The 15394-nt window shown below is 44.3% G+C and overlaps 2 protein-coding genes across 2 annotated transcripts; one reads left to right on the forward strand and one right to left on the reverse strand.

Moving 5' to 3' along the window:
- The first annotated feature begins 500 nt into the window (after nt 1-500).
- Nucleotides 501-7705, forward strand: LOC129588936 (uncharacterized). The gene is made up of 3 exons (XM_055483358.1): nt 501-808; nt 5005-5195; nt 6669-7705. The coding sequence occupies exons 1-3, from the start codon at nt 676-678 to the stop codon at nt 7341-7343; spliced, it is 999 nt and encodes a 332-aa protein (XP_055339333.1). The 5' UTR covers nt 501-675; the 3' UTR covers nt 7344-7705.
- Nucleotides 7706-12847: 5142 nt separating this feature from the next.
- Nucleotides 12848-15057, reverse strand: LOC129588980 (uncharacterized). The gene is made up of 3 exons (XM_055483418.1): nt 14983-15057; nt 14239-14432; nt 12848-13682 (listed from the first exon to the last, which is right to left on the reverse strand). The coding sequence occupies exons 1-3, from the start codon at nt 15020-15022 to the stop codon at nt 13035-13037; spliced, it is 882 nt and encodes a 293-aa protein (XP_055339393.1). The 5' UTR covers nt 15023-15057; the 3' UTR covers nt 12848-13034.
- Nucleotides 15058-15394: the final 337 nt, after the last annotated feature.

Below are 15394 nucleotides of genomic sequence, written 5' to 3' on the forward strand. Positions count from 1 at the left end.
TGCTTATATTAGAGACCACAATTTACAACTGCTCTTTAATTATCATACCAAATCGAACTTTTTGTTATGTGCGCACGAGCAAAATTATAGCGGACAAAGTGGTTGTTACTTTTCTACGTTGTAAATACTAAATTAGGCCTCGTCCCGAATTCAAAGCGAATCTCGTTGCGATACAGCAACTCGACCTCACGAGGTGGCTTCGCGTACCGTATCTGTAGGCGTGGCCACTGGATACAGCCATCTCGTACGGTTGAGCAACCGTACCATAACGAGATTCGCTTCGAACCTTACTTGCCTTACTTGTTGTAGTGTTCCTTAGGTTTCACAGTATGCCGAACACTATCATAGCCAAACTAGGTAAGGCAACTTGACAAGATACGGAACAATGTAGCAGTCACCCAGAGCTCTGACTGTTTCATTGTTTTCTGTGACAGAGATAACGCGGGGCAACAGTGAACAGCGGTATTAATCTATCGCAATGGGTTAAAGTCACAGTGGTAAAATATAAGCTTCGAAAGCGTAAGAGCTTCCAAATTCATCATTCATAAGCGATGTTTTCATTACAAAAGGACGTAATCATTTCTAAAAAAAATTCATTTTGTTACGAAAACTTGACACCTGGGAACAATATTTACATAATTATTTGAAGTGTAGTGCACTTTAAAAGAAGAAAATATGGGAAAAGATTATATATATTTGCTTATGGGCTGCGCGTTTCTTATTGCGGGTGTTGTTATGCTGCCACTTTCCTGGTATTTTCCTGGGGACCTGTACAGTCCTGTTCAGGAAGGACTTACGTTGGAGAGAAGTGAGTGAGCGTAAGCTTAGGCTTGGGCATTTTGTGGTCTATTTAGTGGGAAATTACGCATCAGTATTGCTACCTGTAATCATGTAAGCTTGGTATAAACGATAGAGAACTTAATTTTTCGGGGTCGAATTCCGCTGTTTTCATATTTTTATGATGCGAGTCATGCGACTTACGATGCGAAAAACACAACTCTGATGTTGTTACAACACCGTTCAGATTTCTTTATAATAAAAGAATAAGAGGGGGTGTGAACCGTGTGATCGCCGTGTCTGCGCATCCATCCCGAACGATACACTGGATCAATCCTTAATTTCCATATCATATTATTTGATAACCCCAACTGGGGAGGTTTTAACAAAATTAGTTTGGTTTGAAGAAGAGAGATGCGTTTTCAAGAAAACTCTGAAAGGCCTTACTATACAAAGTCTACGGAACTTTGCAACAACCAATCAGAAAAATCAGCAATAACTCCGCCACCAGGTGGAGGTTAACTAAGTACGTGCCTCCGGTATCCGCATAATTATTTATACGTAACAACCCGTCCATGGGGTGGGACAGTACTTACTGTTGTAAGTACTGCCTGTTACACGCGAAACAGCTGTATTCTCACTTCTCACGGTCAGCTGTATTGCTGTACGAGGAGGATTGATGTTGAGTCGGTAGCGAATTTATAGCCTTGAGTTAAATTGAACATCGAGTTCACCAGAGGTTGATTTAGCAGTCAACCGTGGAAGGTTGCCCTAACCAGCATGGTAAGCGCCAGTCGTTCACTATGGTGGACGATTACGCAGCTGGTAGAGATTTTGTTAGGGCAAAAATCCGCGTTTGACGGCTAAATCAACCTCTGGTGAACTCGGTGTTCAGTTTAACTCAAGGCTATAAATTCGCTACCGACTCAACATTGGCAAGGTGTAAAACCTGGCAATGGCACCTGCGAGTGGCATTGCCAATGGCATGGCAAGCGATAAACCTGGAGATGCCGCATAAAATGTGGCACCACGTATAAGCGGGTTGGGAGTTTCTACCACGACAAGCGGTTCGAAGTGCTTGGTGACCTGTATATTTTTGAAACTTTTTTCAGAGCACAGTCAGTTCTTCCTGGGAACTGTTTACAGCATCAGCTATGCATGCAGGGCGTAATTGTGCGATACCATATGAAATTCAAAAAGGTCAACTCTGCATCCTGCTGTTCGCGCTAAGTCCCGCAACAAAAATCCCGTAATAAAAAAGGAAAACCACGCTAAAAATAGTATCGTGGCACTTCCTGAAGGCACAACACTGGAATTGCAATACTTCTATGCCTTACGGTTGAACGCAATGCTGTACTTCGTTAATTTCAGTGGTACAGCAATAAGTACGTAAGTAAATGCGGTACAGTGCTATACAATAAATATAGCACCAGCACGATAGGCGCTGCGGCAAAAACAGCACTTAGGCAGGCTCTGTCCCTCGGTGTAACCTGTATAAAAGTAACTTACTATGCGACCATGCCTACGGTCTACAGAGTGTTGCAATGTAACTGTAAGATGTCCACCAGAGCCATTTGATGTCCACCAGATGTTCACCATTAGCAACATCAAGTTGTTGTCTTGTTCTGCCTTCAAAGTACGTATTTCAAAACGTGCCAATGGCTGACTTTGTAATGATGTTAGGTATTCGGTAGAATATCTTTCAGACTCTTGATGTAATAATAATAATAATAATAACTACGAGTACACTTACGATCAAAGCATATAATTCTCGGTGCTAATTTGAGGACGCTTTCAGACTATATATTTACAGTATTCATATATACTACCGTATGGTCTACATCCTACGAATTAAGTTTCACATAGCGCTACACTATGGTCCTATCTTTCCCGTCCAGCTTAAATAGAGCCCACATTCATAAACATGACAGTAACGGCAGGTGCCGAGTGCCGACGTTATTTAACACTAAAAACAGCGCCAGACTCAGAGTCAGATGTAAACCCGCACCGGATTTTGACGAACGTTAACCGCACAGCAGGACATATTGTAATACTCGTGTATCGCTCGGGTTCCTCTGCTTGTGTCGCATGGCTTATTTCCGCCGGTATGTGCAACAAAACAAAGTAATCAGCTAACAAAACCGGAAGATAAGGCCAGCTGTTCGTGGAGCTATTCCGTGATTGTAAAAATGCGCGTATACATGGCGCCGGTTTTATTTGCAGTAACAGCACGGTTCACATGCAGTATGCACGTATACCGAGCAGTTGAGCCGAGCCGGTACCACGGCAAAATAAATGGCGCTAGTACCATGGCGCCAGTAATGATATGCCGGTACCGTAGTACAAGCTTGTCCGGTAATTTCCTACGTAAAGGTACAGCTAGCGCAAAATTTGCGCTTAAAAACGATAGCCACGTCACTACGCTTATCTGATTGCCTAAATGCGCTCCGCAGTTAAGATCGTCCATTACCACACCGACCGTTTTTTAGCCACCTTCCGCCAGGCAGTTACTGTTATTCTCATTGAAATTATATGGCGTGTACCAAGCCACCAGCCAGCCAAATTCAAGTTACGTGTTTAAACAGTGTGGCGTGGCGCGCCGTAGTGTGAAGTTTGGCGTAACCCGCAAATCTGTGTAGTTCGCTGTATTGATTCGTCAGAAATTACCGGACAAGCTTGTACATAATACTTACACTACTCGTATTCGCAGATTGCCAGGTTTTACATGACACCATTTTTACCTCCTTGCTGGGCCTGTGCCTGCAATCTGTAGTCAAAACACTCATAAAAGCGCGGCTTTACTCACTACTGATTTTTTCTCTGCAGCTAGACATGATCTCGTAATGTTTGGAAGCGATTATAGCAATAAATTTGAATGTATTTTCGGTTCGAAATTACGTTTGTCGTTCATAATACATTACTGATAGCAAGCCGAGGAGTGTTATTGGGTATGTTTCATTAGCACTACACTGCTAATAGCAATATTGTATAACTGTAAACGCAGAAGCACTATCACCTTTATCCTTCAATATTACTGTTTCAACTGGCGGAGATGCAATAGGGATCTCTCTATAAATGATTTGTTGACATGCTCGACATGTTCGGCAATCGACAGGAAGGTGGATAACCTTTGCAAAAAGGTGGATGAGAAAGGCGGATGACCTTCACGGAAGATCCACCAGCCACCCGTCCACCTTCCTGCCGGCTACAAATGCGCTCGTACAAGTACGCGTTTCTGCGCTGTACAAATTTCTGTCAAGTGCAGGGTTAAAGTACAGTATGAATGCGTGAAATTGCCGTAAGCGAAGTGTTTATGTTTGTCAGCTACGCATGGTTATCTTTTGTAAAATTCTTTGACTTTGTTTATTTATAATTAATTTTTAGCAGAAACATATTTAAACAGTATTGTAAAGTGTTTTTGCGTATTATCAACCGAACACGGAGCCGCAGGCAACGGGGAGCTGCGGCACGAGCGGAGCTTGCAGAGCAGCGAGCAAGACATCCCGTTTCTACGAGTAAGACAATTTCCAGTGTCCGACGTGGTTCTAAAATTAATCAAAGTGAGAGTGTAGTTTTTGAAGTTGCAAAAAATAATTTAAAAATGCAAACTGCAAAGAACTGAAAATATGAACTGCATACCGCTCAATCGAGTTAGTGTTTACTGCTTAATAATTTTTAATAAAGCATCTAATTTCTTAATAAAAAGCAGAAAAATTAGTACCGAGAACCATAATTTACGTTCTTCGGTACTCTGCATTTCTTGTGAGTCTGTGATCGCATGAGTAATTGCGATCGATTGCGATCGCTCATGACAGTCTGCGGAAAATATCGAAAATGTGAAATTTGTGTGCGCTAAGACAGCATCAAAGGCTCTCAAAACGCACGTGTTTAATTTGAGGTTTCAACAATAAAATTTTGTTATAAAGGCAATTTTTAATAAGGGCTCAATTTAAATAATTTTTTATGCAATTCCGAAAACAGTCAAGCATTCATTGTAAGAATTAGGTATATTCTAACATTTGGCGGTCAACTCGCTCAGAAATAACCTAGAAAGGATACGGGTAGTCTTTAAATCGCGTAAGCAAGGTGACTTATTTGTGGTTCATTTCTTCCGCGCAGTTTGCACGGGTCTACTAGTATCATCATAATTCGGTTTCTCGCACCATTTGCGCGTTATATGTAAATAATGTAATTCCCGCTACATATGTAACGTAGTTTATGTTTCAGTCAACCAAATACTGAACGAAGCGAAGGAAAAGAACGGCAGCGGCACCATGCAACTCGGCCTTGGACGCGATCCGATGTCCATAGAGAAGTTTTCCATAGAGGAACTACCGCAAACGAAAGTCATCAGAGTTCCGGAAGGCGGCACACTCGTCCTTACGTGTAGCAATGCGAACAACACCAACAACTCGAAGGTGTGTATAAAGCGGGTTAACAATCCAGATTGCATGTGCCTAGCTCCTTTTCCTTACCAGAAGTGGGTCAACCTGTACCCAACTTGAAATCGGCTGTCGCGGTCGCGCCCCGGACCAGTCTTAGTAACCTGCGCGACACGGTATACAGCCGCGACTGCACCGGCGCCGTACTGGTGCTGCTGTCAGGCTGTGCTCCCGCGACGCCGCGTCAGCTACGGCACAGTATCTAGCCGCAACAGCTGCACTGGCAAAGGCATGGCAAGGGAAGAAACCTGGAGACTTTGGCAACTACTAAAATATGGCAAATGGCAAAAATAATATAGTGGTGAAAACAGTTATCCAGCGCACAGATGTTGTGACTTCATACACATCCCTATATCACAACTTGCTTGCCAGTGGCAAAGGTCAAAGGTATGCGGCGTCCAGCAAAGGAAGTATACTGACAGGTCATCGTAGCATACGCTACCTAGGGATGTTACGAAGTATACCAAAAACCTATAACCGGTAAAACTGTCTGGGCATATGAGCATTTCGTTGTTCGTTGTTCTTAAAACTGCGTAAATTGTTCCCGGCCAGTTTCTTGCCAAGAGCCCAGCCAGATATGTGACCGTAACGTAGGTATAGGAAGCCCAATTATAAAGATTATCGAAGTATTTACAATTCGTTCGATGAGTATCAAGAAAGTACCAACAAAAACAAAAACCAAAAGAAAAAAACCTCCTCAATGTTATCTTGGTCGGGAATCGAACCCATAGGCAATAACACATATAGCATTTCCTGCTTAAGCAACTCTTTCGCCCGATTTCTGACCATTTATGTCGCTATCCTGATTCCACTCTTACAACGAGCTTTTCGGTTCGACTCCGCGACGGTCCGTAAATTTCGACGGTGCTGGTAACAGCCAGCCGTGTCTGGTCAGTTTCCCCCATTCCGCGTATGCGGCTGCTGCCCAACGTTTGCAGCTCAACGCATCAGCAGCCCCAGGTACGGTCAATATACGAAGCAGCACGTGCGCCCACGCAGGTCACGTCAACAGCCAGCGGTTTTCCGCGTTCCCATGTTCCATGGTACCAGTGTGATGATATCCGGCCATTTGAAATTTTTTCACGGAATGACCTTTCGCCTCCATTTCTGCTGGGAATCCGACAATCTTCAGTCAGCGGGTGGATTCTCCGCTTATGCCACCATGTCGTAGCAGTCTCCCAGCTAACCGCTAACGTCGTGGTAACCTACACGACGCAAGTAACGTCGTGGTAACCTGCCTCGCAAGCCGCGACTGTCGCGACCCAAGTTTGGTAGGGATTCAGCTAGTCCTGTTCCCTGCAGCTGGAGCACCTCACACCCTTAGCGGTTGTCTTTTACGTAATGCCAACTATTGTTTTATCTTTTATGTTATTCTCTTGGTAAAGCGGTCGAGCGACAGGTAACGGGGAAGCTTTTTAACTAAAACGGCTTTTTAAATGTTGATTGCAGGTGTCTCACGCAAAAATTCCGCCGGCTTTCAAATTCAACGGATCGCTGCTTAATGTGACCGAACCCCCGTCTTTTCACAGAATGTATCATCAAGTGAATTATTACTGCAATTGCACTGATGAACTCAGTTCTGGGGGGGCACCTCTGAGGCGCACATTGATGTCTGACGAGTACGATCCGGTTACCGGTGCGTTTTCCATCGCCCTACCAAACTTCTCATACATACACACCGGACTGTACGAGTGCCTGCACTCCAACGGGAGTCAGCTGGTGGTGACGCAGCGCTACTGGGTCAGCGCCATCCTCGTCCGCAATAATGTCTTCAATCCGCCCATGAAGGACATCACCGTGCGCGAAGGCGACCCAGTGGAGATGGTCTGCCCAGTGCGCTTTAATTTTCTCCCAGGACACCTCGTCAACCGCTTCCTCTGGCGTAGGGGAAGCTACCTACTGATGGCAAAATCTATCCCGGAGGCGGCCGGTAAGGCGCGATCGTGGTGGGACTTCAGGGGGATTTTCCAGTTTGGCGTGCGTGAACCGTGCACATGTAATTCAACAATGAGAATCGATAGCGTCACACGGAAAGACGCCGGATTATACGAATGTTGGTTTAAAATCAACGACTACTTCGACGAGTGGATCTTCCAAGAGGCATTTTTGCATGTTATTACCTGACGTTTCAGCTGACGGCCAAAATCACAAATAAAAATCGTCGCATATCTGTAAGCGATAACAAAAACGAAAACAGTTACGATTTGTAAATGTTCCGGAAAAGTGATTTTCGACGCCAAAGGTCAGTGATTATTCGGGAATTCTTATCTAAATTGGTGCAACAGCGCTGAACATTGTAAAGTTGATGGTTTACCTAATATAGATCTTAGATATTAGCTGTTAAATTGCAAAGCGTGCATGAAGACTAGAGTAGCCCGACGCAAATACTGCCGTTAAACGAGTACTAGAGGAGCCAGTTTATGATTTACAGGAGATTAACAGTAAGATTTGGGCAGGCCATTCATGGCCAAAAAGAAGCAGAGTGACTGTGTTCGGCGTCAATTTGAAACGATAATTAGTACGAGTACGTAGTACGATAACTCGTATGTTTGGATGTACCTTCTGTCACTTTGGCGTCGTAAAACAACAGAAGAATTTAGTCTTACATTGATTTGAATACAACGCCCACCACAGTCTGCACTTCCATATCATATGATCTAAAAGCGTACGGAAACCTGCAGTCTTCCTGCATTACATTCGATTCCAAAACGTCCATGCACCTATCTGTATGCGTGGCAATATACCAATATGCTTCGTGTTCCATCAGTATTGCTCTGCTATCTCCGTAAATCCTTCACTAAACGGCGTCTTTCTCTTCTACGAATAACATCGGAATAGCTGCCACACGATTACACCAAAATACAAACGCGTTTTGCTTAGCTTCCGCAATCTTGTCGGCTGCTCCCTATAGATTTTCGCCCAGATAGAGGGTATATTGGCCGAACTTGCCGGGGAAAAAACGTTCTGTACCGCGCGCGATAATTCAGCAATAGATGCGAGCCAGACTAGAGCAAAAATGTAATAAATGCCACGAAATATTCGAAAACGGTAAAAAGTCACAATAAAAATTAGGTGAATACTTACAATAAGTTTAACTCCAGAGTACGCAGCTATTTACCGTTAAGGCCAACCATAGCTACCTATGCAGTATGATATTGCATAGAATCGCTACTTCCCTAATTCTCATACGCATTCCGGTCTTTTTGAGTGAATGGTTTCATATTCCGGTCACCGGTCTTTTGCGTCTCACCCGGTTTAGAGTTTCTGTTATTTCTTAGGTTTTCTTAGTAAATTTGTTGCGTTTACTCTTCGGACTTAATGAGAGAGGTTGGTTTTATGAAAACTAACCATTTCTGTGAATTTTGCTTAGTTAAGGCATTTTGCTACCTGGTGACCGGAATATGAAACTGTATAGTTAAAGTGACCGGAATATGAAAAATAGTGCAGTACTGGAAAGCGGTGTACGCACAAAAAAGCTAAATTTTTCAGGAAAGCGCACTCGTTTATGTCACTGCACGATAAAATTACTGATGTAAGAGCACATCTTTTATTAGCTTCAGCCGCTTTAATTATGCGCTAAGCAGGATGATGCAGTTAATGTTCCTTTTACTGGTAGGCTACTGGCAGCGATAATGAAAATGGTACTGGCACTGGCAGCGATACCTGGTGTGGTAATGGTGCTGGTAATGGGACTGGTAATGGGACTGGTATTGGTTATTGTAGACTGTAGTGGTGCAAACAAGTACTACTTCCGCCCGTATTATTGCCGCTTTAGTAACAGCCCCAGTAAAAGTGACTTTATGTTATTAGAAGTACCCACAATCAGCCGCCTTGTGCACGATGATTTTTTTGGATTGTATGACTTACGCTAGATCATTTACGAACATTGCCCTGACAGCAAGCAGCTTTAGTTTGACTTATGGTCAGATATTCCACTATGTCGTTACTCTAGAGGTTAGAAACCTGCAACTATAAAGAACGAGAAGGAAGCAGATCCTTCGTCTTTCCTTAGGTACGGCAAATTATGAGCATGGGTAATGGAGTGTGACCTTTAATCCAGAAAAGTGAGCTCTTGTTCCTCCCCAGCTGATATCACCCCTCTCGAGAATACTTTTCTGAAAGGCCTGCAGACTGCGGCGAATCAATTCGTCACGAATTCCCCGACGATAAGAATACTATTTTCCCATCTTGGTAATGCAATGAAGGAAAACAATATTACCAGGACACATTCCTCGTATGTCTAAACGAACAACAATGACTATGGTTCGTGCAAGCGCAGAACACCTATATAGCATGTTCACAATTACTTTCATGCGTACAAGTCAAATCATCGCATTGCAACAAATCAGGGACCTGAAGTAAGGCGTTGCAAAATGAAGCCGTGCTGATACGTATGCAGCGCCGCAGTTGATTTTCGGCGCCAAATATACATAAACGCAGAATCAAATCAGTGATACCGTTTTACAGTACTTCTGCTGTTACCGGGCTGGAGTATGGCGTTGCTCCCGTACATATGGCAAAATTCGGCTCAGTACGTAAGCCCATATTCAGCCACAACCTCACAGTCACGCCAGGTTAAAACGTGCAGGGAATGGTGCTAGAAGCTTGGTTTTTCCCCTTTTATTCATATAGGTGCTTATGCTAATTCTCATGTGTTTGTGAAAATGAGATGCTACGCACGAGCAGAACAAATGCAATAAGGAAGTAAGATTCACCTTTGTGTGCCGCACAGCCATCTAGTGTCTACTTGTTAATAATTTAAAGGGTTTACGAATTTACTGGATATAAGGATAATTTCCTTCTTTATAAGGACAAGTGGCTATTTTACCCGTTTTTGTGGCAAAATAGCTTTTTGTTATTTTGCCCACAGTATGGGCGGTAGAACAGCATTTTGTTATTTTGCCCCACACTCGCACACAGTTTTACGCAATCCGGCAGGAAGGTTTACGCATCCGGCAGAAAGGTTCACGCGGCACCTCTGATCGTGAACAATTTACCCGTAAACCTTTCTGCCGGCTACTCACCGGGATCTGACGAGCATAGTACCCCAATACAAGTACTGGGCGCTAGCGGGTGAAATCCGAAACAAGTACTGGGCGCCAGCGCGTTCCTCTTTGGCGGCAGTCAGCTGCGTAGATTGATTAGGAAATTTAGGACAATTGGCGATCGTTGCGCTGACAGAATTATAACTATCTAAATAAATCCTCAAAATTGTTTACATACGAGTACACCTTGTATGTCGCAAAACATTACTAAATACCTATATTGGCATACAACACAACCTGAGCATGCAGCGTGTGCATCAACTTAGCAAAAACGTATATCACGATAACTAACCAGGGCAGCGTCACCGGCGCCCCTCAGAAAAATCTAATTTTTTGCAGGATGACAGAGTAACCATAGGGTATACCTAAAAAAATAGTATCATCTGCCATGGTCAGTAGGGCATGGCCAAACAGAATTTAAAAGTTAAAAATTTGCTGTGTTATATATAGCCTACGGCCAATGCATTGCTTCGTACTTTAAGCACATTTAAGATTTAATACGGACCACTTCATGTGTATCGTACGAGGCTTGTGTACGCTGAGTATTCTCGGCTTCCCGTTTCTGAAACGGGCAAGTAGAAAACAGTTAATTATTTTTAATTTTAGGGATGATCTGTAGGTCCTCATTACCTCGGTTTTCGTGCTAGCAGTATGTGATAAAAACTGATAGCGCGAATCGAAATGGAAGTATTTACACCTGCTAATCAAGCTCTTACAAATTATTGTCAATTACCACCTACAGGCCCGCTTCAGAAACAAAACGGTTTAATAACGGAGAATATTGGACACGCACAGGCCTCGTACGACAGCGCATTCAAGTGGTTCGTATTAAATCGTAAATGTGCTTAAAGTACGAAGCAATGCATTGGCCATAGGCTATAACACAGCAAATTTTTAACTTTTAAATTCTGTTTGGCCACGCCCTATTGACCATGGCAGATGAAACTATTTTTTAAGCATACCCTAGTGTCACTCTGCAATTCTGCAAAAAATGAAATTTTTCTGAGAGGGGGGCCGGTGACGCTACCCTGGTAAGAGTATTTGTCAAACAGCCTTCTTCCGGGCATGCATTATGTGCTTTGGTCACAGGCCATTGTGCAGGCTGTGCACAAAATAGAGTACGAATAATACGATTGCCATCGGGATGCCACATTTATGCAAGAAAATTCCCCACAATTCACCACATTAATGCATGAAAATTCCCATGTAAAATAAAATTCACCGGTATAGACACTTGGTTGGCTTTCAGTCACTCGCGTCACAGGCCTCGAATAACAGCAGTGCGCTGGCAGAAGCCTCTTTTTCCCTTTTTAATGGCTTTACGCAGGCCATAATACACCTTGCCCTTTAGACGTCAAACGGTGGTTACAAAGTTAGCGTTGGGGCCGCTTCCCGTCCATCCTTGATCCTAAAAACCACAACGGCGCCGATTCCCGCGCCCCATCTCCACCATGCATCACGCCAGCACTCCACACGTCCGTCTTCCGGCTGGTCCGCTCCGGCCTACCGAGCCAGTTCCCCGGGTCGTCCCGTGCTCGTATCGAGCTTTTTTTTAGTTATTTAATTTCATTTTTTTAAATTCTCTTGCCATTTTGCATATTTTTTAGAATGACGCAAGTTTAAGTTTTATTTCCTTATTTGCTTACTCTGGTCTTTACTTACTCTACAATTTGAAAACTGTAACCTTTAATGGTCCAGGTTTTTTGAATGTTCGTATACTAGTGTTTTGGCTCATCTTTTTTCCTTTTTGGAAACTAGCTGGTAGTTCCTGTACTGTACTGATACTGAGTTTTGAGAATGGAGCACACGTTGATGAGTCCATAAAAACTGCGCAAAAATACGTGTCAGACGGTCCGGATTGTATGAATATCTTGCCAAGTAAAAAATACTCTAAACTCTAAATTACAAGCGTTCTACAGCGTAATAAACACTGCAGTTTTTTGAATTACAGTATTACGTCAAAAACATGCATGATTGGCAAAGCGACTGCCAACCGACAAAACAGCTAAGTGATCAGACCATTATTCGACATGCAGAATGTAATACTTCCTATATAATACGCATCACAATAATATTACGGCTGCTGGCGCGGCAATGCGTAATCATAAAATGATAACAAATAACGAGGGTGTCCGAAACAAACGCGCTTGACTCGTACACATCGCCATCAAGTATTGCTGTTCGTGATCAGTTGGCGGGTTAGCGTTAAGACCGCCTTGTCTGTATGTACCCAGCTGCGATATACCGACATACTCGTAATTTATATGGTGCATATAGTTTTGTTTATTCGTGGAGCAGACAAACCCTCGAGGCACTCAGCTTTTACTCTACAAAACTTGTTGTTCCTTTAATCTTCTCGTACTGTACAGACTCTAAAACAAAATGAAGGGATATTCTCCAGTTTCAGTAAAGACAGGTAGTCTCCAACACAATTACAGCCAAAGACCTCCTTCCCATTATTTCTCCCACACCCCGCCCTTGCATAAAAAAATTATACAGTACAGTTTCAACAAAAAACTTCAACAAAAACAACAGCTTCAACATCTGCAGTACAGTAAAGTACAGTTTCATCAAAAATTCCTTACCATTCCAACGTAAAGAAATGCACTTTCAACAAGGATCTTTTTCTATACCAATCCAGGAGAAATTGCAACTGCCACAAATGTAGCCACACACAGATGTATGTATGTACACGCAGTTGCCGAAGCGTGCGCTAACAAAATGCTGGCTATGAGGCTCCAGTAACATGCAGATAGGCTCCCTGCATAACCTACTCGTCGAGGCGATCGTTGATGCGGAACCAGCATTCGTACCAACCGGCGTCGGTCCATTTCACCCTAGGGATCATCATAGCGGAAAGGCACTGATTCTGTGCGTTGATACCGAACGAAAACCTCACCACCCCATCAAAGTCCGGCTGTGATGCATCCGTATAAATCACCGGCGGGGTGCCGGGGGGCATATTCGCCACGTAGCGTCCCTTGCGCCACAAGAAGCGCGTGACGAGGTCTCCGGGGAGAAACTTGAAGCGCACCGGGCACTCCATCTTCGCTGGCTCGCCATAGCGAACGGTGACGTTCTGCATGGGCGGACTGAAGACCTCGTGGCGTTTGAGGGTGGCGCTGACCCAGTAGCGCTGCGTCATCACCAGCTGGCTGCCGTTGGAGTGCAGGCACTCGTACAGACCGCTGTGGGCGTTGGAGAAGCCCTCCAACGTCAGGATGAACGCGCCCGTGACCGGGTCGTAGCCGGACGCCTGCACAGTGTGCCACGCAGTGTAATCCTCCGGTTCTCTTTCCATTGTGCAGGCGCAACAGTCACTCATTTCCTTGAACGCTTTCCTGGTTGTCGTGTCATTCGCAAGAAGAACCAGCACTCCGTTGTGCGTGTACGCCGGCGGAATCCTTACGTGGGAAACCTTCGAGAGAACGTCGAGCATTGTAAGAAGAATAAAAGTTTTAGCTTCTAAAATCGATATTACTACAATGAAAGCTAGCAATCTCAATAAAGATAGTGAATGCCACCATGGAATAACAGAAAGTAATCAACAACAAGATCAAAAACGTTAGTTTTGCCGCTAAAAAGAATAACAATAAGGAAATTCTCTAATAGGAAGGCACTCCACCCTGTATTTTACCCTGATCAGGAAGTGTTCCTTAAGCCTTATGAAACAGATAGCAGTGCCCATATAGGGACAAAAGGCACACAGTTAAAAGGGTAATGCTATTACGAACTAATTTCTTGGCTGCATGTGTCAACTAATTCTTCCAAAATCATCGTTTAATGCCTGTTATCCATAACGGAAGACGGCTACACCGACACGTACTGCGGTACATTAACTAATGTTTGTTGAGCTAATCTGCTTGTTCCCAGCAGAATTCCCGCACGGCACTTAAATCTGCGTAAGCGTCGTGCAGCATAATTCAAAACAAAGCAAACCGGGTGATGTTAGTCTCAACACGTCGCACACATACCGGCGTGTTGTCCTGTTTGCGGTTGTTATTGCAGGGAATGGATAGTGCGCCGCCTTCAGGCGTCCGGATGATCGCCGTTTCCGGTGGCCATTCGGCAATCGAAATTTTCTCCGGCGTCGGGCCGATCCCGTATCCGTGCAGGAACATGGCGCCGTTCCCGTTCAGTCGTCTGGCCTCGTCCAAGATATCGCTGACTGCAGCAAACAAATCATTGTTAAGCGGTGAAGGAAATGAATGCAACAGGTGGCCAACTTCCTACAAAATGCCCATATGATTTTGACACATCGATGATACTGGCAGTCTGGCAATGCGGTAGCAGAAAAGAATTTACAAATAATAAAAACTGTGCAGAAGAGTAATAATACGAAATTGAAAAAGCGACTGAATACGCGGCGAATGTATGGAGGCGCGAAAGTTGAGTGAGCGCGCTGGAGATAAGATAACGCGCGAATGTACGTGATGCTGTATGGGAGAAATCGCCGTTTTCCGAGATTCGCGACCAGAATAGCTACACCGGAATAGCTTTCTTGAACAGAAAAATTTTAACCGCGGTTTCACCGCAACGCACCGAACTGCACCGTTAACAACCCTACCCCTACAGCTTCGACGTCGTGAGGCACGTTGGACCATTGTCCAACGCCAATGCAACTCGCACGTCGCTATGCGCGAAAATTTCCAGGCGCAACTTGCCGGGAGAGAGAGCAGGTTAAATAGATTCATCCTGCGAAAAGTGCAGCGACCTACTTGCTGCTGCAGTCAGAGTCAGACGGTCCACAGCAGCCATGACCGGGTACGGAAGGGTGGTAGATTGCAACAGGAGTATCACGGCGCAAGCTACGAGATCACGAGCCATTATGGATGATGTGGCAAGAATAAAAACGGTAAAACAAAGAAAAAGTACAACACTTTTGTCGACAAGTTAACTTTATAGTACGTACCACAGCGTCGCTCTATGGGTTGCAAATGTCGACGCAATATGACGCGCTGTCTGGTGCTATCTACGCAATATTCGTAGTACGGTCTGTAGTGGACCACGGCGCAGATACCACTACTAGTGGTATTTGCGCAGTATTTACGGAATACACCGCGGTTCCGATTGCTGACGTTAGGAGCCGGAAAAGAACCCGAACCGTTGCAAAACCGACAGCGACTTGAC

Source organism: Paramacrobiotus metropolitanus, unplaced genomic scaffold (genome assembly GCF_019649055.1).
Source record: "Paramacrobiotus metropolitanus isolate TYO unplaced genomic scaffold, Prichtersi_v1.0 Parri_scaffold0000032, whole genome shotgun sequence".
Lineage (NCBI taxonomy): Eukaryota > Metazoa > Tardigrada > Eutardigrada > Parachela > Macrobiotidae > Paramacrobiotus > Paramacrobiotus metropolitanus.

What these genes read in the sequence shown, in the direction of transcription:
- LOC129588936 (XM_055483358.1), top strand. Translation starts at nt 676, where the DNA reads ATGGGAAAAGATTATATATATTTGCTTATGGGCTGCGCGTTTCTTATT. An exon ending in AGGACTTACGTTGGAGAGAA is followed by an intron (nt 809 to 5,004) that starts GTGAGTGAGCGT and finishes TTTATGTTTCAG; the next exon opens with TCAACCAAATACTGAACGAA. An exon ending in ACAACACCAACAACTCGAAG is followed by an intron (nt 5,196 to 6,668) that starts GTGTGTATAAAG and finishes TGTTGATTGCAG; the next exon opens with GTGTCTCACGCAAAAATTCC.
- LOC129588980 (XM_055483418.1), bottom strand. Translation starts at nt 15,022, where the DNA reads ATGGCTGCTGTGGACCGTCTGACTCTGACTGCAGCAGCAA. An exon ending in GACTCTGACTGCAGCAGCAA is followed by an intron (nt 14,433 to 14,982) that starts GTAGGTCGCTGC and finishes TGTTTGCTGCAG; the next exon opens with TCAGCGATATCTTGGACGAG. An exon ending in GCAAACAGGACAACACGCCG is followed by an intron (nt 13,683 to 14,238) that starts GTATGTGTGCGA and finishes GTTCTCTCGAAG; the next exon opens with GTTTCCCACGTAAGGATTCC.